The sequence below is a fragment of the Oncorhynchus keta genome, chromosome 25, assembly GCF_023373465.1.
Source record: "Oncorhynchus keta strain PuntledgeMale-10-30-2019 chromosome 25, Oket_V2, whole genome shotgun sequence".
In the NCBI taxonomy this organism is placed as follows: Eukaryota; Metazoa; Chordata; class Actinopteri; order Salmoniformes; family Salmonidae; genus Oncorhynchus; species Oncorhynchus keta.
In genome coordinates, this window is record NC_068445.1 from 23,547,483 (window position 1) to 23,573,191 (window position 25,709).

At 46.1% G+C, this 25,709-nt stretch overlaps 1 protein-coding gene across 3 annotated transcripts in view; it reads right to left on the reverse strand.

The window, feature by feature from the left end:
* Positions 1–25,709, reverse strand: part of LOC118357870 (single-stranded DNA-binding protein 2) — a 141,898-nt gene that overhangs the window by 9,907 nt on the left and 106,282 nt on the right. The window contains exons 1-3 of one of the 3 annotated variants that reach the window (XM_052478976.1): positions 7,858–12,374; positions 4,692–7,550; positions 511–570 (exon numbers count right to left, since the gene is read on the reverse strand). In XM_052478976.1, coding sequence (XP_052334936.1) covers positions 511–570; positions 4,692–4,727 — 96 coding nt within the window. In that variant the 5' untranslated portion in view covers positions 4,728–7,550; positions 7,858–12,374. Of the gene's footprint in view, positions 1–510; positions 571–4,691; positions 7,606–7,857; positions 12,375–25,709 lie in introns of those variants that run through there. The other 2 variants (XM_052478975.1, XM_052478974.1) reach the window with 2 other exon arrangements.

Genomic DNA, 25,709 nt, shown 5'->3' on the forward strand with positions numbered 1-25,709 from the left:
TCTTTGACTGTAAGACAAGACAAGATAATGTGGTCAAGTAAGGTATAAAGAAAAACACCCTCTTTGACTGTAAGACAAGACAAGATAATGTGGTCAAATAAGGTATAAAGAAAAACACCCTCTTTGACTGTAAGACAAGACAAGATAATGTGGTCAAGTAAGGTATAAAGAAAAACACCCTCTTTGACTGTAAGACAAGACAAGATAATGTGGTCAAGTAAGGTATAAAGAGAAGCAGATATAAGTGAAATAAAAAGTAAAAAGTAAGAGTAATCCTTCTCACCCCCCTTAAAAGATTTAGATGCACTATTGTAAAGTGGCTGTTCCACTGGATGTCATAAGGTGAATGCACCAATTTGTAAGTCGCTCTGGATAAGAGCGTCTGCTAAATGACTTAAATGTAAATGTAAAAAGGAGGTCAGGATATAAAGAAGTCTTATAGACAGATGTACAATGGAACATTAGAATACATTTCCTATTGCAACCTGAGGAGGGCGTTAGTGATCTTACCTGATTGGGTATTCTGAGAGGAGGTCTGGGCCCACCAGGGTAACGAGGCGACATGAACGACTGTGAAGGTACACACACACACACACACACACACACACACACACACACACACACACACACACACACACACACACACACACACACACACACACACACACACACACACAGGGGAGAGTTGGGATAGAGGAAGGTAGAGTTAGGGAGATAGAGATAAACCGTTTGAAAAATATAAAGTATATGATGATGAATACTAGCGATGTTAGTATGACAGTCAGTCATCATGACCAGGCACCTGCACAGATAGGACCCTAGGCGTGCTGGTGCACCTGTCCTTTGCCCGCCTATGAAAAAGGGCCCTTTTGTACTGATTACTTTTTATTTTATTTTTATTTTTTATTTTCTCTATTGTAACTTTAGATGTAACAACTTGTCCATCAACCTAGATAATAATGTTCTAATGAATCTTTAAAAAATACCCTCCTCCGCCCGATCTGCCCCTGCAAGTGCGGCGGTGCCCATAAGCTGCTGCGCTCATCCTGCATGCACAAGCCACCTACTGGCGGTTACTTTGCTGTTGCTAGCATGTGTTATCTGACAGTCAGGGACAGGGAAGGGGGCATCTGCAGTTTGACTGTTTGTAAGCAGCAGAACAAATTCAAATCAAGTAAACACTAGTTTACTTATTTTAACAGATTAGCCTTGCTAACTAGCTAATTCATAACCTACATTCTAAATAATCAGCTGATATAGCCCACCCCGGTAGTGGTTCTAGCAAAGACAGGCAACCTAACTCCCTTTCATCTCTGTCCAAAGCTGTGTACACGGCCCTGGTCACTTCCACAACTTCCATGACTAACTACGTGTATATGTTTGAAACTATCAGTGTTTCCTGTAGGACTAAAATGTGTGTGAACTGTGTGTGAAATATCATTTTGCTATTTTGTGTGCCTACTATCCAATGTCCACACCACACACAATAAACGGTCACATAAATGTTGGGTTCAATTCAAACTAACCCAAATCCAGCCAATGATGTGAGCTACAGGGAGCAGTACCATCACACACCCCTAGGAAGCAGTACCATAACACACCCCTAGGGAGCAGTACCATACCACACCCCTAGGGAGCAGTACCATACCACACCCCTAGGGAGCAGTACCATAACACACCTCTAGGGAGCAGTATCATAACACACCCCTAGGGAGCAGTACCATACCACACCTCTAGGGAGCAGTACCATAACACACCCCTAGGAAGCAGTACCATACCACACCCCTAGGAAGCAGTACCATACCACACCCCTAGGGAGCAGTACCATAACACACCTCTAGGGAGCAGTACCATTACACACCCCTAGGGAGCAGTACCATACCACACCCCTAGGAAGCAGTACCATACCACACCCCTAGGGAGCAGTACCATAACACACCTCTAGGGAGCAGTACCATTACACACCCCTAGGGAGCAGTACCATTACACACCCATAGGGAGCAGTACCATAACACACCCCTACAGAGCAGTACCATAACACACCCCTACAGAGCATGACCATAACACACCCCTAGGGAGCAGTACCATTACACATCCCTAGGGAGCAGTACCATTACACACCCCGAGGGAGCAGTACCATAACACACCCCTAGGGAGCAGTACGATAACACACCCCTAAGGAGCAGTATCATTACACACCACTAGGGAGCAGTACCATAACACACCCCTACAGAGCATGACCATAACACACCCCTAGGGAGCAGTACCATTACACATCCCTAGGGAGCAGTACCATTACACACCCCGAGGGAGCAGTACCATTACACACCCCGAGGGAGCAGTACCATAACACACCCCGAGGGAGCAGTACCATAACACACCCCTAGGGAGCAGTACCATTACACACCCCGAGGGAGCAGTACCATTACACACCCCGAGGGAGCAGTACCATTACACACCCCTAGGGAGCAGTACCATAACACACCCCGAGGGAGCAGTACCATTACACACCCCGAGGGAGCAGTACCATAACACACCCCTAGGGAGCAGTACGATAACACACCCCTAAGGAGCAGTATCATTACACACCACTAGGGAGCAGTACCACACCAATCTGAGTGTGCACACTAAATACTTCCCTGTAGCCCATTCAGCCACAGCACAGGGAAGACCCCTTTTCTGCTTTATATATTCAAATACACCTTAGCCAAATACATTTAAACTATACGTTTTTCACCATTCCTGACATTTAATCCTAGTAAAAATTCCCTGTTTTAGGTCAGTTAGGATCACCACTTGATTTTAAGAATGTGAAATGTCAGAATAATAGTAGAGAGAATTATTTATTTCAGCTTGTATTTCTTTCATCACATTCCTAGTGGGTCAGAAGTTTATATACACTCAATTAGTATTTGGTAGCATTTCCTTTAAATTGTTTAACTTGGGTAAAACGTTTCAGGTAGCCTTCCACAAGCTTCCCTGTAACGAATCTCTTCGTCGTCTGAGGAGGAGTAGGAAATATCGGACCAATATGCAGGGTGGTAAGTGTTCGTCATATTTATTACACTGAACAGAGGAAACAAACAAACAAGTGAATAAAGAAAAAACAAAACAGTCCCGAATGGTGAAAAACACTGAAAGAGAAAATAACCACCCACAAACAAGAGTGGGAAAACAGGCTACCTAAGTATGGTTCTCAATCAGAGACAACGATTGACAGCTGCCATACCAGGCAAAACACATAGAAATACAAACACAAGAACAAAACAGAGTTCCCACCCCAACTCACGCCCTGATCAACCTAAAATAGAAACATACAAAAGGAACTAAGGTCAGGACGTGACATTCCCACAATACGTTGGGTGAATTCTGGCCCATTCCTCCTGACAGAGATGGTGTAAACCTCTAGGTTTGTAGGCCTCCTTGCTCACACACGCTTTTTCAGTTCTGCCCACCAATTTTCTATAGGATTGAGGTCAGGGCTTTGTGATGGCCACTCCGATACCTTGACTTTGTTGTCCTTAAGCCATTTTGCCACAACTTTGGAAGTATGCTTGGGATCATTGTCCATTTGGAAGATCCATTTGCGACCAAGCTTTAACTTGACTGATGTCTTGAGACGTTGCTTCAATATATCCACAGAATTTTCCTTCCCTTATGATGCCATCTATTTTGTGAAGTGCACCAGTCCCTCCTGCAGTAAAGCACCCCCACAACATGATGCTGCCAACCCCTGTGCTTCACGGTTGGGATGGTGTTCTTCGGCTTGCAATCCTCATCCTTTTCCTCCAAACATAATGATGGTCATTGTTGCCAAACAGTTCTATTTTTGTTTCATCAAACCAGAGGTTTCCAAAAAGTACGATCTTTGTCACCATGTGCAGTTCCAAACCGTAGTCTGGCTTTTTTTATGGCGGATTTGTAGCAGTGGCTTCTTTCTTGCTGAGCGGCCTTTCAGGTTATGTCGATATACGACTCGTTTTACTGTGGATATAGATACTTTTGCACCTGTTTCCTCCAGCATCTTCACAAGGTCCTTGATTTGCACTTTTCGCACCAAAGCACGTTCATCTCTAGGAGACAGAACGCGTCTCCTTCCTGAGCGGTATGACGGCTGCGTGGTCCCATGGAGTCTATACTTGTGTACTATTGTTTGTACAGATGAACATGGTACCTTCAGGCATTTGGCAACTGCTCCCAAGGATGAACCAGACTTGTGGAGGTCTACAATTTTGTTTCTGAGGTCTTGGCTGATTTCTTTTGAGTTTCCCATGATGTCAAGCAAAGAGGCACAGAGTTTGAAGGTAGGCCTTGAAATACATCCGCAGGTACATCTCCAATTGACTCAAATGATGTCAATTAGCTTATCAGAAGCTTCTAAAGCCATAACATCATTTTCTGGAAGTTGTTTAAAGGCACATTCAACTGTGTATGTAAACTTCTGACCCACTGGAAATGTGATACAGTGAATTAGAAGTGAAATAATCTGTCTGTAAACAATTGTTGGAAATATTACTTGTGTCATGCACAGAGTAGATGTCCTAACCGACTTTCCAAAACCATAGTTTGTTAACGATACATTTGTGGAGTGGTTGAAAATCGAGTTTTAATGATTCCAATTTAAGAGTATGTACACTTCCGACTTCAACTGTATATACTGTATGTATGTGTGTGTGTATGTGTGTGTGTACCTGGAAGAATCCTGGAGGTACGGGTCCCACTGGCATTCCCTCTCCTGGGGGAAGGTTTCCAAGTATGGGACTGGGAGCTGCTGCTGCACTCTGGAAGACACACACACACGTGCACACACACACAAAGTCAGGTTAGGTCATGAGGATGGTGTATCAGTGAGGCGGTAACTATTAACACACTCATGCAGAAAAGGTCCAAAGACATCCAAAATTCCAACACCAGGAGACACTGAACCCTAGGAAAATCCATAATCCAGCCGATGACTACCTATAATCCAGCCCATGACTACAACTAATCCAGCCGCTGACTACCTATAATCCAGCCCATGACTACCTATAATCCAGCCCATGACTACAACTAATCCAGCCACTGACTACCTATAATCCAGCCCATGACTACCTATAATCCAGCCCATGAATACCTATAATCCAGCCCATGACTACATATATTCCAGGACATGACTACCTATAATCCAGCCCATGACTACCTATAATCCAGGACATGACTACCTATAATCCAGGACATGACTTCCTATAATTCAGGAAATGTCTACCTATAATTCAGGACATGACTACCTAGAATCCAGCCCATGACTACCTAAAATCCAGCCCATGACTGCCTATAATCCAGCCCATGACTACATATAATCCAGCCCATGACTACATATAATCCAGCCCATGACTACAACTAATCCAGCCGCTGACTACCTATAATCCAGCCCATGACTACCTATAATACAGCCCATGAATACCTATAATCCAGCCCATGACTACATATAATCCAGGACATGACTACCTATAATCCAGGACATGACTTCCTATAATTCAGGAAATGTCTACCTATAATTCAGGACATGACTACCTAGAATCCAGCCCATGACTACCTATAATCCAGCCCATGTCTACCTATAATCCAGCCCATGACTACCTATAATCCAGCCCATGACTACCTATAATCCAGCCCAAGACTACCTATATTCCAGGACATGACTACCTATAATCCAGCCCATGACTACCTATAATCCAGCCCATGACTACCTATAATCTGGCCCATGACTACCTATAATCCTGCTCAAGACTACCTATATTCCAGGACATGACTACCTAGAATCCAGCCCATGACTACCTATAATCCAGGACATGACTACCTATAATCCAGCCCATGACTACCTATAATCCAGCCCATGACTACATATATTCCAGGACATGACTACCTATAATCCAGCCCATGACTACCTATAATCCAGGACATGACTACCTATAATCCAGGACATGACTTCCTATAATCCAGGAAATGTCTACCTATAATTCAGGAATATCTGCCTATAATTCAGGACATGAGTACCTATAATCCAGCCCATGAATACCTATAATCCAGTTCATGACTACCTATAATCCAGCTCATGACTGCCTATAATCCAGCTCATGACTCCCTATAATCCAGCCCATGACTACCTATTATACAGGAGCAGATCATAACAGTAGCCCAGTTTGTTATCATGACGTGATCAAACGAGTCTCCCCTCCATCCTCTGTCTCTGTGGGCTCTTTCCTGTGTGTGTTCCTGACCTGGCACTGTGGCATCGTGGCAGGCCAGCCGCCCAGGTTATTTTTACTCTTTATATTGTTCTCTCTCAGACGGCTTGGCGCGGGCACGTTTCACCACTGCCTTGGACTGCTTCCTGTGCTATAGTACAAACTCCCCAATACACCACCAGGCAACGGCTATGGGCAGGGAGGCAGGGAGATGGACACGGACAGGAGCGTAATTAAGGGTCAAGGTTCAGAGGTAGGGGATGGAGGCGAGATGCTGGCGGCCCGCAAAGAGGTGGTGAGTGGTCCGACACATTGGTGAGTGATAGGGAAGACAGTCTACACCCTTCCCACACACACAGTCTCCCAAACATTACAATACCACAACTACAACCTCCACCTGTTAGTTATGGTTTCTCTGCAAAGACAACATATAGGATTCTTCTAATGTATACTATCAACTGTTAATAGTCATAAATAAAAAGTATCAGTATCAGCAGCTTTGTATCAAATGTGGTCCGCAAAACAATAAACATTTCAGTAAATGCAGTTTCTTGCTGTTTGTCTGCATATCTTCTCACTCCCTCTCTCCATCTTCTCTGCCTCTCTCTCCACCCCTCCACACTTTCCTGTCATCTCTCTGTCGTCCTCTCTCCCCCTCTCTCTTCATCCTCTACCTCTCCCTCCTTCGGCATAGACTGTGAGACAGACCCAAACTACTACTACTAAACTACTCCCACCCCACTGTGTGGGGACAGGACACATACAGTTCTTGTGTTGAAATTGCACTGCTCTATGTAAACAGAGTGTGTGTATTTGGCTTAAACAAATGAAGGTATGGATGGAAGGCTCAGTGGCGGAGAACATTGTTCAGGACAGGTGTGTCGCATATGTGTTTGTGTGTGTGTTCACAGTACTGCACTCTCTCTGGGAATGGTAGTGTTCTTTTCCCCTGCCTTCATTTCTCCTCTCACTCCGGATTACCCAGCATGCTTTCCACTCACTGGCAGCCTGGAGGTCTGCTGAGTCTGCCTTCTCAGAGATAGGGGGGGATATCTACCTGACCTGCTGACTAAGCAGCCTTTTCCAAATAAACCAACAAGAAAAACATCAAGATATTCCCTGCCCCCACTGCACAGCAGCCTCCTTCACTGGGAGAAAACGACAACAACAAACTTCCAGCCCTACAGCCGCTGCAACACACAACACAGACAGCCTCAACACAACAGCCTCCTAGCCCTACAGCCGCTGCAACACACAACACAGACAGCCTCAACACAACAGCCTTCCAGCCCTACAGCCGCTGCAACACACAACACAGACAGCCTCAACACAACAGCCTTCCAGCCCTACAGCCGCTGCAACACACAACACAGACAGCCTCAACACAACAGCCTCCTAGCCCTGCACAGACAGCCTCAACACAACAGCTGCAAGCCGCTGCAACACAACACAGACAGCCTCAACACAACAGCCTTCCAGCCCTACAGCCGCTGCAAGCCGCTGCAACACAACACAGACAGCCTCAACACAACAGCCTTCCAGCCCTACAGCCCTGCAACACACAACACAGACAGCCTCAACACAACAGCCTCCCAGCCTTACAGCCGCTGCAACACACAACACAGACCACCTCAACACAACAGCCTTCCAGCCCTACAGCCCCTGCAACATACAACACAGACAGCCTCAACACAACAGCCTCCCAGCCCTACAGCCGCTGCAACACACAACACAGACAGCCTCAACACAACAGCCTTCCAGCCCTACAGCCCCTGCAACACACAACACAGACAGCCTCAACACAACAGCCTCCCAGCCTTACAGCCGCTGCAACACACAACACAGACCACCTCAACACAACAGCCTTCCAGCCCTACAGCCCCTGCAACATACAACACAGACAGCCTCAACACAACAGCCTCCCAGCCCTACACGTCATCACAGGACAACTACCACAATAGTTTTTATTTCTGAATGAAACTACATTTCACATCGACTACAAGCACACCTTCTAAGCTTTCTTGTTAGAAACACAGTTGATACGTCTTAGCCAAGTTGGACTGTGTGTGTTGGAGGGGGCTCAACAGTAGGTTTATGTTACTATGGTTTACAGATTAAACACAACCATTTGTGCACAGGCTCACTCCAAGAGTGATATTAATACTGTTGTACTGTTGGACAGCATTGTTTGGTAGTGTGTACAAGTTAAGGCCTGGTGTTCTAGCACCTAACCTGTTCAAACATTGAAACCGCACACACTGATTAAGAGTCTTCAGTCTACAGTTCACACAGAACCTTGTTTACACTTTGACAAGAGCTGAGAGTAGCATTGAGATCTGAGGTGTGTGTGTGGTTGTGTGCCTGCGCATGTGCGTGCGTGCGTGCGTGCGTCGGAGTGACTGAGGAAAGCTGAAGCAGGGGAAACACTCTGACCTCCGACTTAGACTACGCTAACCACCCTGTTACAGGATCACATTACGCTAACCACCCTGTTACAGGATTATATTACGCTAACCACCCTGTTACAGGATTACATTACGCTAACCACCCTGTTACAGGACTACACTACGCTAACCACCCTGTTACAGGATAACACTATGCTAACCACCTTGTTACAGGATTACATTACGCTAACCACCCTGTTACAGGACTACACTACGCTAACCACCCTGTTACAGGATTACACTATGCTAACCACCCTGTTACAGGACTACACTACGCTAACCACCCTGTTACAGGACTACACTACGCTAACCACCCTGTTACAGGACTACACTACGCTAACCACCCTGTCACAGGATTACATTACGCTAACCACCCTGTTACAGGATTACATTACGCTAACCACCCTGTTACAGGACTACACTATGCTAACCACCCTGTTACAGGATTACACTATGCTAACCACCCTGTTACAGGACTATACTACGCTAACCACCCTGTTACAGGACGACACTACGCTAACCACCCTGTCACAGGATTACACTACGCTAACCACCCTGTTACAGGATAACACTATGCTAACCACCCTGTTACAGGATTACATTACACTAACCACCCTGTTACAGGATTACATTACACTAACCACCCTGTTACAGGATTACATTACGCTAACCACCCTGTTACAGGATTACATTACGCTAACCACCCTGTTACAGGATTACACTACGCTAACCACCCTGTTACAGGATTACACCACTATGTTCCACATGAGCAAGTCAGACCACTATGATGACACACAAAAATGATCCATCAAACACAGTTGGTCTTCTTCTAACGCCTCTTAAGGAAAAAGTAATCCAAAAGTAATGGAGTTTGGCTAATACAAAAGTGTTGTTACTGATTACAATTTGACAGGTAACTAGCCGCTGTAACACAAATACATTTAGAAAGTAACCTACCCAATCCTGACTACTCTCACCTCACTGTTACTGGGTTACACTACGCCATTCACACTGTTACAGGGTTACACTATGTTAACCACACTGTTACAGGGTTACACTACGCCATTCACACTGTTACAGGGTTACACTATGTTAACCACACTGTTACAGGGTTACACTACGCCATCCACACTGTTACAGGGTTACACTACGCCATCCACACTGTTACAGGGTTACACTACGCCATCCACACTGTTACAGGGTTACACTACGCCATCCACACTGTTACAGGGTTACACTACGCCATCCACACTGTTACAGGGTTACACTACGCTAACCACACTGTTACAGGGTTACACTGTGCTAACCACATTGTTATAGAGTTACACTACGCCATCCACACTGTTACACTATGCTAACCTCACTGTTACAGGGTTAAACTATGCTAACCTCACTGTTACAGGGTTACACTATGTTAACCACATTGTTATAGAGTTACACTATGCTAACCACACTGTAACACTATGCTAACCTCACTGTTACAGGATTACACTATGCTAACCTCACTGTTACAGCTTTACACTATGTTAACCACATTGTTATAGAGTTACACTACGCCATCCACACTGTTACACTATGCTAACCTCACTGTTACAGGGTTACACTATGTTAACCACATTGTTATAGAGTTACACTATGTTAACCACATTGTTATAGAGTTACACTATGCTAACCACACTGTTACACTATGCTAACCTCACTGTTACAGGGTTACACTATGTTAACCACACTGTTACAGAGTTACACTATGCTAACCTCACTGTTACAGGGTTACACTATGTTAACCACACTGTTACAGAGTTACACTATGCTAACCTCACTGTTACAGGGTTACACTATGCTAACCTCACTGTTACAGGGTTACACTATGTTAACCACACTGTTACAGAGTTACACTATGTTAACCTCACTGTTACAGGGTTACACTATGCCATTCACACCGTTACAGGGTTACACTATGTTAACCTCACTGTTACAGTTACCCTATGTTAACCTAACTCTTACAGGGTTACACTATGTTAACCTCACTGTTACAGGGTTACACTATATTAACCACACTGTTACAGGGTTACACTATGTTAACCTCACTGTTACAGTTACACTATGTTAACCTCACTGTTACAGGGTTACACTATGTTAACCTCACTGTTACAGGGTTACACTATGTTAACCTCACTGTTACAGAGTTACACTATGTTAACCTCACTGTTACAGGGTTACACTACGCCATTCACAATGTTACAGGGTTACACTATGTTAATCACACTGTTACAGGGTTACACTATGTTAACCACACTGTTACAGGGTTACACTATGTTAATCACACTGTTACAGGGTTACACTACGCCATTCACAATGTTACAGGGTTACACTATGTTAATCACACTGTTACAGGGTTACACTATGTTAATCACACTGTTACAGGGTTACACTATGTTAATCACACTGTTACAGGGTTACACTATGTTAACCACACTGTTACAGGGTTACACTACGCCATCCACACTGTTACACTATGTTAACCTCACTGTTACAGGGTTACACTACGCCATTCACAATGTTACAGGGTTACACTATGTTAACCACACTGTTACAGAGTTACACTATGTTAACCTCACTGTTACAGGGTTACACTACGCCATTCACAATGTTACAGGGTTACACTATGTTAACCACACTGTTACAGAGTTACGCTATGTTAACCACACTGTTACAGGGTTACACTATGTTAATCACATTGTTATAGAGTTACACTACGCCATCCACACTGTTACACTATGCTAACCTCACTGTTACAGAGTTACACTATGCTAACCTCACTGTTACAGGGTTACACTATGTTAACCACACTGTTACAGAGTTACACTATGTTAACCACACTGTTACAGGGTTACACTACGCCATTCACACCGTTACAGGGTTACACTATGTTAACCTCACTGTTACAGTTACCCTATGTTAACCTAACTCTTACAGGGTTACACTATGTTAACCTCACTGTTACAGGGTTACACTATGTTAACCACACTGTTACAGAGTTACACTATGTTAACCACACTGTTACAGGGTTACACTACGCCATTCACACCGTTACAGGGTTACACTATGTTAACCTCACTGTTACAGTTACCCTATGTTAACCTAACTCTTACAGGGTTACACTATGTTAACCTCACTGTTACAGGGTTACACTATATTAACCACACTGTTACAGGGTTACACTATGTTAACCTCACTGTTACAGTTACACTATGTTAACCTCACTGTTACAGGGTTACACTATGTTAACCACACTGTTACAGGGTTACACTATGTTAACCACACTGTTACAGGGTTACACTATGTTAACCACTCTGTTACAGGGTTACACTATGTTAACCACACTGTTACAGGGTTACACTATGTTAACCACTCTGTTACAGGGTTACACTACGCCATTCACACTGTTACAGGGTTACACTATGCTAACCACATTGTTACAGGGTTACACTACGTTAACCACTCTGTTACAGGGTTACACTATGCAAAGCACACTGTTACAGGGTTACACTATGCTAACCACATTGTTATAGAGTGATACTACGCCATCCTCTGTTACAGCTTGGCACACCTGTATTTGGGTTGTTCTCCTATTCTTCTCTGCAGATCCTCTCAAGCTCTGTCATGTTGGATGGGGAGCATCGCTGCACAGCTATTTTTAGGTCTCTCCAGAGATTTTCGATCAGGTTTAAGTCCGGGCTCTGGCTGGGCCACTCAAGGACATTCAGAGACTTGTCCTGAAGCCACTCCTGCATTGTCTTGGCTGTGGTGCTTAGGGTTGTTGTCCTCTTTTAAGGTTAACCTTCGCACCAGTCTGAGGTCCCGAGCTCTCTGGAGAAGGTTTTCATCAAGGATCGCTCTGCACTTTGCTCCGTTCATCTTTCCCTTGATCCTGACTAGTCTCTCAGTCCCTACCGCTGAAAAACATCCCCACAGCATAATGCTGCCACCACCATGCTTCACTGTAGGGATGGTGCCAGATTTCCTCCAGACGTGAAGCTTGGCATTCAGGCCAAAAAGTTAAATGTTGGTTTCATCAGACCAGAGAATCTTGTTTCTCATGGTCTGAGTCCTTTAGGTGCCTTTTGGAAAACTCCAAGCGGGCTGTCATGTGCCCTTTACTGAGGAGTGGCTTCCGTCTGGCCACTCTACCATAAAAGCCTGATTGATGGAGTGCTGCAGAGATGGTTGTCCTTCTGGAAGGTCCTCCCATGTCCACAGAGGAACTCTGTGGCCATCGGGTTCTTAGTCACCTCCCTGACCAAGACCCCTCTCCTCCGATTGCCCAGGTTGGCCAGGCGGTCAGCTCTAGAAAGAGTCTTGATGGTTCCAATATTCTTCCATTTAAGAATGATGGAACCACTGTGTTCTTGGGGACCTTCAATGCTGCATAACTGTTTTGGTACCCTTCCCCAGACCTGTGCCTCAACACAATCTTATCTCAGAGCTCTACAGACAATTCCTTCGACCTCATGGCTTGAACTGTCAACAATGGCACCTAATATAGGCAGGTGTGTGCCTTTCCAAATCATGTCCAATCAATTGAATTTACCACAGGTGGACTCCATTCAAGTTGTAGAAACATCTCAAGAATGATCAATGGAAACAAGCTGCACCTGAGCTTCATTTCGAGTCTATAAGGTATTTTAGTTTTTACATTTTAATACATTTGCAAAAAAATCTAACATCTGTTTTGTCTTCTCAACATAGTGTATTGTGTGTAGATTGATGAGGTTGATGAATTCAATCAATCAAATCATTTTAGAACAAGCTACAGTATAACGTAACAAAATGTGGGAAATGTCAAGGTGTCTGAATACTTTGCGAATGCACTGCATCATACACTCTATCTATCTTTCTCATTCCTTATTAATCTAAAGCTGTTACTTTCAATATTTTTGTATTCATTACTCTAGTTAGTAGCACTGTTTAGTGTACCTGCATTCTTTTCTTGTGCTTGTGCGTGTGTGTGTGTGTGTGTGTGTGTGTGTGTGTGTGTGTGTGTGTGTGTGTGTGTGTGTGTGTGTGTGTGTGTGTGTGTGTGTGTGTGTGTGTGTGTGTGTGTGTGTGTGTGTGTGTGTGTGTGTGTGTGTCAGGGGAGAGTGGTGTTCTCAGGAGTGTTCCACCACTGGGAGGGAGGAACTCATGTCTGCTGATTACAGAAGAGACTGAAGAGACGTGAGTGGAATCCCAAAACACTGTCATCTCTGTCTGTCAGCCTCAGTGTCTGGATCTCTGTCTCTCAGCCTCAGTGTCTGGATCCCTCTGTCGGTCTCAACACCAGCTCACACAGCCCAACCGTCTCACTCTGTTTCACTCTTCTTTCCATACAACCTCACTCTGTCTCACTCTAACTTGCCTCATCATGTATCTCTTCTTCTCTCCCTTTGTCTCTTCTCCTGTCATCTCTCTCACTTCACGATGTCTCACGCTATCTCCCTCAGTCTCAATCTCTGTCATCCTGCCTCTCTCTTTTTCTCTCACTCTCTCGCTCACCCACTATCACTTTCACTCACTCTACCACCATCTTGCTATAGCATGATTGGAAGCTACGACAAAAAAACAGTGTGTAAATGGAATGCAACACTGTATCTACAAACATGCTGACAAACAAGTCTTGTGTGATCTCCATACTACAGTTGTAGGAGATTTTCACCAGAGAGGAAGGCTAGTTAGGAAGTCTGCAGCCAGACATAAGTTCTGGTAAACATGCCTGGGAGGGAAAGGTGGGAGTGGAGACGGATAGACAGGGGGGGGAAAGGTGGGGGTGGAGACGGATAGACAGGGAGGGAAAGGTGGGGGTGGAGACGGATAGACAGGGAGGGAAAGGAGGGGGAGGAGACGGATAGACAGGGGGAAAGGTGGGGGTGGAGACGGATAGACAGGGAGGGAAAGGTGGGGGTGGAGGTAGACAGGGGAGGGAAAGGTGGGGGTGGAGACGGATAGACAGGGAGGGAAAGGTGGGGGTGGAGACGGATAGACAGGGAGGGAAAGGTGGGGGTGGAGACGGATAGGGGGGAAAGGTGGGGGGGGAGGAAAGGTGGGGGTGGAGACGGATAGACAGGGGGAAAGGTGGGGGTGGAGACGGATAGACAGGGAGGGAAAGGTGGGGGTGGAGACGGATAGACAGGGGGAAAGGTGGGGGTGGAGACGGATAGACAGGGAGGGAAAGGTGGGGGTGGAGACGGATAGACAGGGAGGGAAAGGTGGGGGTGGAGACGGATAGACAGGGGGGGAAAGGTGGGGGTGGAGACGGATAGACAGGGGGAAAGGTGGGGGTGGAGACGGATAGACAGGGGGAAAGGTGGGGGTGGAGACGGATAGACAGGGAGGGAAAGGTGGGGGTGGAGACGGATAGACAGGGAGGGAAAGGTGGGGGTGGAGACGGATAGACAGGGAGGGAAAGGGGGTGGTGGTGGGTGGAGACAGATAGACAGGGAGAGAAAGGGGGTGGTGGTGGGTGGAGACGCATAGACAGGGAGAGAAAGGGGGTGGTGGTGGGTGGAGACAGATAGACAGGGAGAGAAAGGGGGTGGTGGTGGGTGGAGACGGATAGACAGGGAGAGAAAGGGGGTGGTGGTGGGTGGAGACGGATAGACAGGGAGAGAAAGGGGGTGGGGGTGGGTGGAGACGGATAGACAGGGAGAGAAAGGGGGTGGGGGTGGGTGGAGACGGATAGACAGGGAGAGAAAGGGGTGGTGGTGGGTGGAGACGGATAGACAGGGAGAGAAAGGGGGTGGGGGTGGGTGGAGACGGATAGACAGGGAGAGAAAGGGGGTGGTGGTGGGTGGAGACGGATAGACAGGGAGAGAAAGGGGGGCGGGGGGTGGAGACAGATAGACAGGGAGGGAAAGGGGGGGGGTGGAGACAGATAGACAGGGAGGAAAGGGGGGGTGGAGAGAGGTGAGAGAAGAGAGTGAGAGATGGAAAGAGGGAGTCAGGGAGAGAAAGAGTGGGACAGGGTATGTGTGTGTGTGTTGTGTGTAGTCTTACTGGTCTCAAGGCCAACATTAACACAGGAAATACAAATGACACAGCACAGGAAGGAACTCACTAACAGCTCCCTCCCTCCCGCCCTGCCCTCGACCCCCACTTCTCTTTCTCACTCCCTTCATCCTCTCAAATGCCATTAGTCCCCTTCCTGAATGAGGGAGGAGGAAATGGAGAAAAGATGCTACTCTGCATGAAAAACACACACACTAATGCACATCTGGGTTTGGTGGGTCTGAATAGAAAACAACCTGGTGTAAATAAGAGTATCAAGTTACTATTTGGTAATTACTCTGTACACTAATGGTGTGTGTGTGTGTAAATGTGTATGTGCGTGTGCACGGTTGGCGCAGTTCCTTAGAACTGTACTGAGAATGGAAACCAATAGTGGTGAAAAACAAACTTGAAGACTAAGCCAGGAGAGAAAAGGTTGTACTTGTCTGAAAGATGAGAATAGTTTCTCTGCTTTTACCATGCATTATTCACCGTCTCCCATGGCGACCGGAGACATTTCAGCATACTCCACTATTCACTCCTGAGCCTGCGCACGCTTGCTGCCCAACTCACTTATCAATTTCAGGTCGGAAAGGTTTATAATCGCACCCTGACATTCACAGTTCCCCACCCAAAATACTGTACACTTCTTTTACTGAGGGAGAGTGAGATAGCGTATCTACTCCCCACGAGAGGAGCCTTCTCTAACCCCTTCACGAGGTGTGTGTGTGCGTGCATGTATAGCAAATAGAGATGTGTGAAACTTACTCCTCAGCCTTAAAGATGCACTATTGTAACGGACATCGTCGTGGAAATGACCGGACTAAGGTGCGTGGTCAGCGTACATTTTCCTTTATTTATGTAAATGTCGCCAACAAAACAAGAAACAAAGAAACGACCGTGAAGCTTACTAGGGCTGTAGTGCCACTAACAAAGACAACTACCCACAAAATACAAAGGAAAAAAGGCTGCCTAAGTATGATTCCCAATCAGAGACAACGATAGACAGCTGTCCCTGATTGAGAACCATACCCGGCCAAAACATAGAAACAGAAAATATAGAAATAAAGAAACTAGAATTCCCAACCTAGTCACACCCTGGCCTACCCAAAATAGAGAATAAAAGTCTCTCTATGGCCAGGGTGTGACAGTACCCCACCCAAAGGTGCGGACTCCGGCCTCTTTGGCCAGGGTGTGACAACTATGCAGAAATCACGCAGCCATTTCCTGGCTGCTAAAATTCTAATAGTTTGCCTAATGTCAGTTTGTGTGTCAAAACAAGCAAGTATAGTGTAGAGAATCATTGTACCATCTAAACCGCTGTGAAATATATTTTACATAACCATAAAACATTTATTTTCAGCTGTTTGAAGCTGGTGTACAAAAACGAAAGTAAAAGACGTAAAAACAAAATTTAAGAATGGGAAGCATAGAAATAGTGCACATCTTCCGCTTCTTAGACTTGCTTTCAATGAGAATGACAGACCTATGACACACATTTCTATGTGAATTTGGTCAGGTCGCCCAAAAAGTTACATATTGCAGTTTTAAGTGTCCACGTTTGCCCCGCTCAATAGCTAGCTTTTGAGTGGCGTGACCTATAGAGATGCTTGAGGGAGGACGGTCATGTGTGCCAAATCATGAAGAAGTGGTACTTGCTAAGCAAGCAGTGTGATGTCCTATACACGTGATGTCCTCTCAGATCTCTGCTGTTTAGCCATAATATCATGTAATTGTCCGTCTCAAAGCCCAGGAGAGTCACACAGAAGTAAATATTTATCACATCCAGAGTGCATGTCCACACAGGCAGACAGAATCCTCCAGTCAAAACCTCTCTTTTATCTACCCCTCCACCAATATAAAAAAAAGTCAAATGGAACAAAAACACGAGAAATAGAAATAAGAAAAGCACAAGAAATAGAAATAAGAAAAACAAGAGAACGTAAGTAAGCTATATACAGGTTCAGTTCCAGGGTCAGTGTCAACACCATATTTACAATGTGCAGGGATACTGGCGTGGTAGGGTTAGATATGTATAGAGGTAAGGTGACTAGGCATTATGATATATAATAAACAGAGTAGCAGCAGCATATATGATGATTGTATGAGTCATGTGTGCTCCCTCTCCGGCCTCTAGGCCACCAGGCTGGTCGTCATGGCACACACCTGTCACCAGCGTTACATGCATAATGACACTCACCTGGATTCCATCACCCCCTTGATTACATGCCCTTTATATGTCACTCCCTTTGGTTTCTTTGTTTATTTATTAAATGTATTCACTCCCTGAACTTGCTTCCCGACTCTCAGTGTACATCGTTACAGTATGTGAGTGTGTGTGTAGAGTCAGTATGAATGTGTGTGTGTGTTATGAGCAAATTGTGTGTGTGTGTGTGTGTGTGTGTGTGTGTGTGTGTGTGTGTGTGTGTGTGTGTGTGTGTGTGTGTGTGTGTGTGTGTGTGTGTGTGTGTGTGTGTGTGTGTGTGTGTGTGTGTGTGTGTGTGTGTGTGTGTGTGTGTATAGACTGTGCATATAGAGTCTGTGCAAAAATATAAATAAATAGAACGGTCTATTTAGTAGTGCTGAGCGATTAACCAACTGGTAGTTACGATCTTGTCTCATCGCTGCAACTCCCCAACGGGCTAAGGAAAGGCGAAGGTCAAGTCTTGTGCCTTCTGAAAAATGTCCGACGTTGGATCAATTCCTTGATTTTAGTTAATTTTCTTTTTGCCCACGCTCTGTTTCTGTAGAGAGAAATCAAATCATTCATGAGAGAAATCTGAGAAATCAAGTCAAGGACTATGGAACGTTGGGGTGAAGGGAGTTGTAGTTTTCATGAAGCAAATATTAAAACTACTTCTATGCAGAAATGTGGTCATTAACTACAATGATCATAATCCATTGCGCCAGAGATGGATCAGAGAGGCAGAGGCAAAGTGAGAGGTTTCACTCTCGCCAAAATCTGTCAAATATAAGCACAACACGTTTCTATGGGCTTATTTTGGGCCTAAGCTTGTCACCTGCCTTCCCGTCTTTGGGACAACGATTCCCATTGTTATGGCATAGACATGAGCATCTCATCATTATATACAGATCTCTGGACGGATACACTTTTAAGCCTGCTACGTTAGCTTAGATACACATTGACCGCAGGAGAGAGAAATGTACACAACACAATGACGACAGGGACAAAGACAGTTTGTGAAAGTATACCTGATCTACTTTGAAAAACTTGTACAATTATTTAGTCAGACAGCTCTGCAGCATACTTAGGCAGGCTAGCCTAGCTAAATAGGATGACTAAAGACAGTACAGTATGGGAAGCACATAACATTAGATGGACTGGCTGGCTGACTGCCACTGCCTGACCAGAGATGAGATGATAACCTTTTCATGCATGAGTTCCAAATATCTATAACGTTCACCCCAGCGTGAGCTTTTTTATGCATGTGATGTCAGAATGCACTCACTGTTCCAAAATGTGATTGTTACTCAACAGGACAGTTAAACCCCGCTGCCATCAAACCAAGGCACGCTGCCTGCTAATTATTTACAGGCTGTGTTTCAACTTGTCAATTTCAAATTATTTTCTAACAAGTCTAATTTTCGAACAACAGTTTGAATGGAGGTGTGTTCCGTCTCATTAATTCACATAGAAGTATTCCATTTCAATGTTGCGGAAAATTGACGTTAAAGGCATTACTGAGCCGGACACACTTCCCTTTTCGACAAGAGCCGAAGCACTTCCCTTTTCGACAAGAGCCGAAGCACTTCCCTTTTCGACAAGAGCCGAAGCACTTCCCCAGTGTTTTCACAGGTCAAGTATGCAGACATTTGCGCATCTCCAGTCAGAACAGAAGTTGCACAAACTTTTTCCCTCCTGGCACCTTATCTGGCTGGCATTGCCTTCATAGCTGTTTTCCTTACTGATAATAGCTTTGAACATATGTGCGTTACTATCAAATTAAGTGTCTTATTAAATTATCATTATAGTTTCTCAATCTTGTGTTGTCATTTCTACTGCAGCACACGGGTTGTATGCAGAATCATGTATTTACTGTTTCATTCACGTTCTCCAGTACTGCTGACAAATCTTGCATGGATTGTAATGGACACATACAGTTGAAGTCGGAAGTTTACATACACTAAGTTGACTGTGCCTTTAAACAACTTAGAATATTCCATCAAATGACGTCATGGCTTTATAAGCTTCTGACAGGCTAATTGACAAGGTTCATCCTTGGGCGCAATTTCCAAACGCCTGAAGGTACCACGTTCATCTGTACAAACAATAGTACGCAAGTATAAACAACATGGGACCACGCAGCCGTCATACCGCTCAGGAAGGAGACGCGTTCTGTCTCCTAGAGATGAACAACATGGGACCACGCAGCCGTCATACCGCTCAGGAAGGAGACGCGTTTTGTCTCCTAGAGATGAACAACATGGGACCACGCAGCCTTCATACCGCTCAGGAAGGAGACGCGTTCTGTCTCCTAGAGATGAACAACATGGGACCACGCAGCCGTCATACCACTCAGGAAGGAGACGCGTTTTGTCTCCTAGAGATGAACAACATGGGACCACGCAGCCGTCATACCACTCAGGAAGGAGACGCGTTTTGTCTCCTAGAGATGAACAACATGGGACCACGCAGCCGTCATACCGCTCAGGAAGGAGACGCGTTCTGTCTCCTAGAGATGAACAACATGGGACCACGCAGCCGTCATACCGCTCAGGAAGGAGACGCGTTTTGTCTCCTAGAGATGAACAACATGGGACCACGCAGCCTTCATACCGCTCAGGAAGGAGACGCGTTCTGTCTCCTAGAGATGAACAACATGGGACCACGCAGCCGTCATACCGCTCAGGAAGGAGACGCGTTTTGTCTCCTAGAGATGAACAACATGGGACCACGGCCTTCATACCGCTCAAAGGAGACGCGTTTGTCTCCTAGAGATGAACAACATGGGACCACGCAGCCGTCATACCACTCAGGAAGGAGACGCGTTTTGTCTCCTAGAGATGAACAACATGGGACCACGCAGCCATCATACCGCTCAGGAAGGAGATGCGTTTTGTCTCCTAGAGATGAACAACATGGGACCACGCAGCAGTCATACCGCTCAGGAAGGAGACGCGTTTTGTCTCCTAGAGATGAACAACATGGGACCACGCAGCCGTCATACCGCTCAGGAAGGAGACGCGTTCTGTCTCCTAGAGATGAACAACATGGGACCACGCAGCCGTCATACCGCTCAGGAAGGAGACGCGAGATGAACAACATGGGACCACGCAGCCTTCATACCGCTCAGGAAGGAGACGCGTTCTGTCTCCTAGAGATGAACAACATGGGACCACGCAGCCGTCATACCACTCAGGAAGGAGACGCGTTTTGTCTCCTAGAGATGAACAACATGGGACCACGCAGCCATCATACCGCTCAGGAAGGAGATGCGTTTTGTCTCCTAGAGATGAACAACATGGGACCACGCAGCAGTCATACCGCTCAGGAAGGAGACGCGTTTTGTCTCCTAGAGATGAACAACATGGGACCACGCAGCCATCATACCGCTCAGGAAGGAGACGCGTTCTGTCTCCTAGAGATGAACAACATGGGACCACGCAGCCGTCATACCGCTCAGGAAGGAGACGCATTTTGTCTCCTAGAGATGAACAACATGGGACCACGCAGCCGTCATACCACTCAGGAAGGAGACGCGTTTGTCTCCTAGAGATGAACAACATGGGACCACGCAGCCGTCATACCGCTCAGGAAGGAGACGCGTTTTGTCTCCTAGAGATGAACAACATGGGACCACGCAGCCATCATACCGCTCAGGAAGGAGACGCGTTCTGTCTCCTAGAGATGAACAACATGGGACCACGCAGCCGTCATACCGCTCAGGAAGGAGACGCGTTTTGTCTCCTAGAGATGAACAACATGGGACCACGCAGCCGTCATACCGCTCAGGAAGGAGAAGCGTTCTGTCTCCTAGAGATGAACAACATGGGACCACGCAGCCGTCATACCGCTCAGGAAGGAGACGCTTTCTGTCTCCTAGAGATGAACAACATGGGACCACGCAGCCGTCATACCGCTCAGGAAGGAGACGCTTTCTGTCTCCTAGAGATGAACAACATGGGACCACGCAGCCGTCATACCGCTCAGGAAGGAGACGCGTTCTGTCTCCTAGAGATGAACAACATGGGACCACGCAGCCGTCATACCGCTCAGGAAGGAGACGCGTTCTGTCTCCTAGAGATGAACAACATGGGACCACGCAGCCGTCATACCGCTCAGGAAGGAGACGCGTTTTGTCTCCTAGAGATGAATGTACTTTAGTGTTTAAAGTGCAAATCAATCCCAGAACAACAGAAAAGGACCTTGTGAAGATGCTGGAGGAAACAGGTACAAAAGTATCTATATCCACAGTAAAACGAGTCCTATATTGACATAACCTGAAAGGCAGCTCAGCAAGGAAGAAGCCACTGCTCCAAAACCTCCATAAAAAAGCCAGACTACGGTTTGCAACTGCACATGGGGACAAAGATCGTACTTGTTGGAGAAATGTCCTCTGGTCTGATGACACAAAAATAGAACTGTTTGGCCATAATGATCATTGTTATGTTTGGAGGAAAAAGGGGGAGCTTGCAAGCCGAAGAACACCATCCCAACCGTGAAGCATGGGGGTGGCAGCATCATGTCGTGGGAGTGCTTTGCTACAGGAGGGACTGGTGCACTTCACAACATGGATGGCATCATGAGGGAGGAAAATTATGTGGATATATTGAAGCAACATCTCAAGACATTAGTCAGGAAGTTAAAGCTTGGTCGCAAATAGGTCTTCCAAATGGACAATGACCCAAATGGACAATGGACAATGTGGCAAATGGACAATGTGGCAAAATGGCTAAAGGACAACAAAGTCAAGGTATTGGCGTGGCCATCACAAAGCCCTGACCTCAATCCCATAGAAAATTTGTGGGCAGAACTGAAAAGGCGTGTGCGAGCAAAGAGGCCTACAAACCTGACTCAGTTACAGCAGCTCTGTCAGGAGGAATGGGCCAAAATTCACCCAATTTATTGTGGGAAGCTTGTGGAAGGCTACCTGAAATATTTGACCCAAGTTAAACAATTTAAAGGCAATGCTACCAAATACTATTTGAGTGTATGTAAACTTCTGACCCACTGGAAATGTGATGAAAGAAATACAAACTGAAATAAATAATTCTCTCTACTATTATTCTGACATTTCAAATGTTTAAAATCAAGTGGTGATCCTAACTGGCCTAAAACAGGGAATTTTTACTTGGTAAATGTCAGGAATTGTGAAAAACTGAGTTTAAATGTATTTGGCTAAGGTGTATGTAAACTTCAGACTTCAACTGTACATGTGTGTAAAATATTTATTTGAAGGTTGTACTGATTATGATGAGCTACTGCTAAGCTAATTGCCAGCTACAATATATGTGGCGCCATGTTTGTTGACATCATTCAATGCATTCTGGTTGTCACATAAACATCTATCAGACAAAAGATGTTATAACGGTGACTTCCGGGTTGGAGCGAGTGGTTGGAGCGAGCGGTCGCATCGGCACTTCGCTCCGCAGGTAGTATAACTTTTTCATTACATTTCATTATAGTACAACGGTTTGATTTGTCTAATCTTAGCAATTTCTTCTTAGCTAACTACATAGCCGTCTTTGTATCAAAGATAATTGCATAATTATCGTATTTCGTCGTCCTAACGTAGTCTTCACTGCTATTTGCCCAGCAGCTAGCCAGCTAGCCAGCTAGCATACGCCCACTGATTAGCAGCACTGTAGTAACTATTACACTCAACTGAACGACTTGATTAGTGTAGTGTTAGCTAGCTACATAGCTGTCTTTGCTGTCTTCGTATCCAAGATAATTGTGTAGTTTAGAGTGTGTAGTCTTAGAGTGATTATCTTAATTTACCGAGGTTAGCTAGCCAGCTATTTGTCGTCCTTAACGTAGGAGACTCTGCTAGCTAGCCAACAGCTAACAGCTAACAGCTAGCCAACGTCTACTGAATAGAACTCAACAACCCGGTCGCATTCACAGGTAGTATCACATTTTCATTTAATTTCATTACAGTACAACGGTTTGATTTGTTTGATCGTAGCTAGCTACATAGCTAGCTACATAGCCGTCTTTGTATCAAAGATAATTGTGTAGTCTAGAGCGATTTTCTAGGTTAGCTAGCCAGCTATTGTCGTTCTTTTAACGCAACGTAACGTAAACAACACTGCTAGCTAGCCAGCTAGCCCCCGAATAGCAGCACTGCAGAAACTATTACACTCAACGGAACGACTTGATTAGTGTAGTGTCAACAACGCAGCCACTGCCAGCTAGCCTACTTCAGCAGTACTGTATCATTTTAATCATTTTAGTCAATAAGATTCTTGCTACGTACTTTCTGAACATTCGAAACGTGTAGTCCACTTGTCAATCCAATCTCCTTTGCATTAGCGTAGCCTCTTCTGTAGCCTGTCAACTATGTGTCTGTCTATCCCTGTTCTCTCCTCTCTGCACAGACCATACAAACGCTCCACACCGCGTGGCCGCGGCCACCCTAATCTGGTGGTCCCAGCGCGCACGACCCACGTGGAGTTCCAGGTCTCCGGTAGCCTCTGGAACTGCCGATCTGCGGCCAACAAGGCAGAGTTCATCTCAGCCTATGCCTCCCTCCAGTCCCTCGACTTCTTGGCACTGACGGAAACATGGATCACCACAGACAACACTGCTACTCCTACTGCTCTCTCTTCGTCCGCCCACGTGTTCTCGCACACACCGAGAGCTTCTGGTCAGCGGGGTGGTGGCACCGGGATCCTCATCTCTCCCAAGTGGTCATTCTCTCTTTCTCCCCTTACCCATCTGTCTATCGCCTCCTTTGAATTCCATGCTGTCACAGTTACCAGCCCTTTCAAGCTTAACATCCTTATCATTTATCGCTGTCCAGGTCCCCTCGAGAGTTCATCAATGAGCTTGATACCTTGATAAGCTCCTTTCCTGAGGACGGCTCACCTCTCACAGTGCTGGGCGACTTTAACCTCCCCACGTCTACCTTTGACTCATTCCTCTCTGCCTCCTTCTTTCCACTCCTCTCCTCTTTTGACCTCACCCTCTCACCTTCCCCCCTACTCACAAGGCAGGCAATACGCTCGACCTCATCTTTACTAGATGCTGTTCTTCCACTAACCTCATTGCAACTCCCTCCAAGTCTCCGACCACTACCTTGTATCCTTTTCCCTCTCGCTCTCATCTAACACCTCCCACACTGCCCCTACTCGGATGGTATCGCGCCGTCCCAACCTTCGCTCTCTCTCCCCCCGCTACTCTCTCCTCTTCCATCCTATCATCTCTTCCCTCTGCTCAAACCTTCTCCAACCTATCTCCTGATTCTGCCTCCTCAACCCTCCTCTCCTCCCTTTCTGCATCCTTTGACTCTCTATGTCCCCTATCCTCCAGGCCGGCTCGGTCCTCCCTCCCGCCCCGTGGCTCGACGACTCATTGCGAGCTCACAGAACAGGGCTCCGGGCAGCCGAGCGGAAATGGAGGAAAACTCGCCTCCCTGCGGACCTGGCATCCTTTCACTCCCTCCTCTCTACATTTTCCTCCTCTGTCTCTGCTGCTAAAGACATTTTCTACCACTCTAAATTCCAAGAATCTGCCTCTAACCCTAGGAAGCTCTTTGCCACCTTCTCCTCCCTCCTGAATCCCCCCTCCTCCCTCTCTGCAGATGACTTCGTCAACCATTTTGAAAAGAAGGTCGACGACATCCGATCCTCGTTTGCTAAGTCAAACGGCACCGCTGGTTCTGCTCACACTGCCCTACCCTGTGCTCTGACCTCTTTCTCCCTCTCTCTCCAGATGAAATCTCGCGTCTTGTGACGGCCGGCCGCCCAACAACCTGCCCGCTTGACCCTATCCCCTCCTCTCTTCTCCAGACCATTTCCGGAGACCTTCTCCCTTACCTCACCTCGCTCA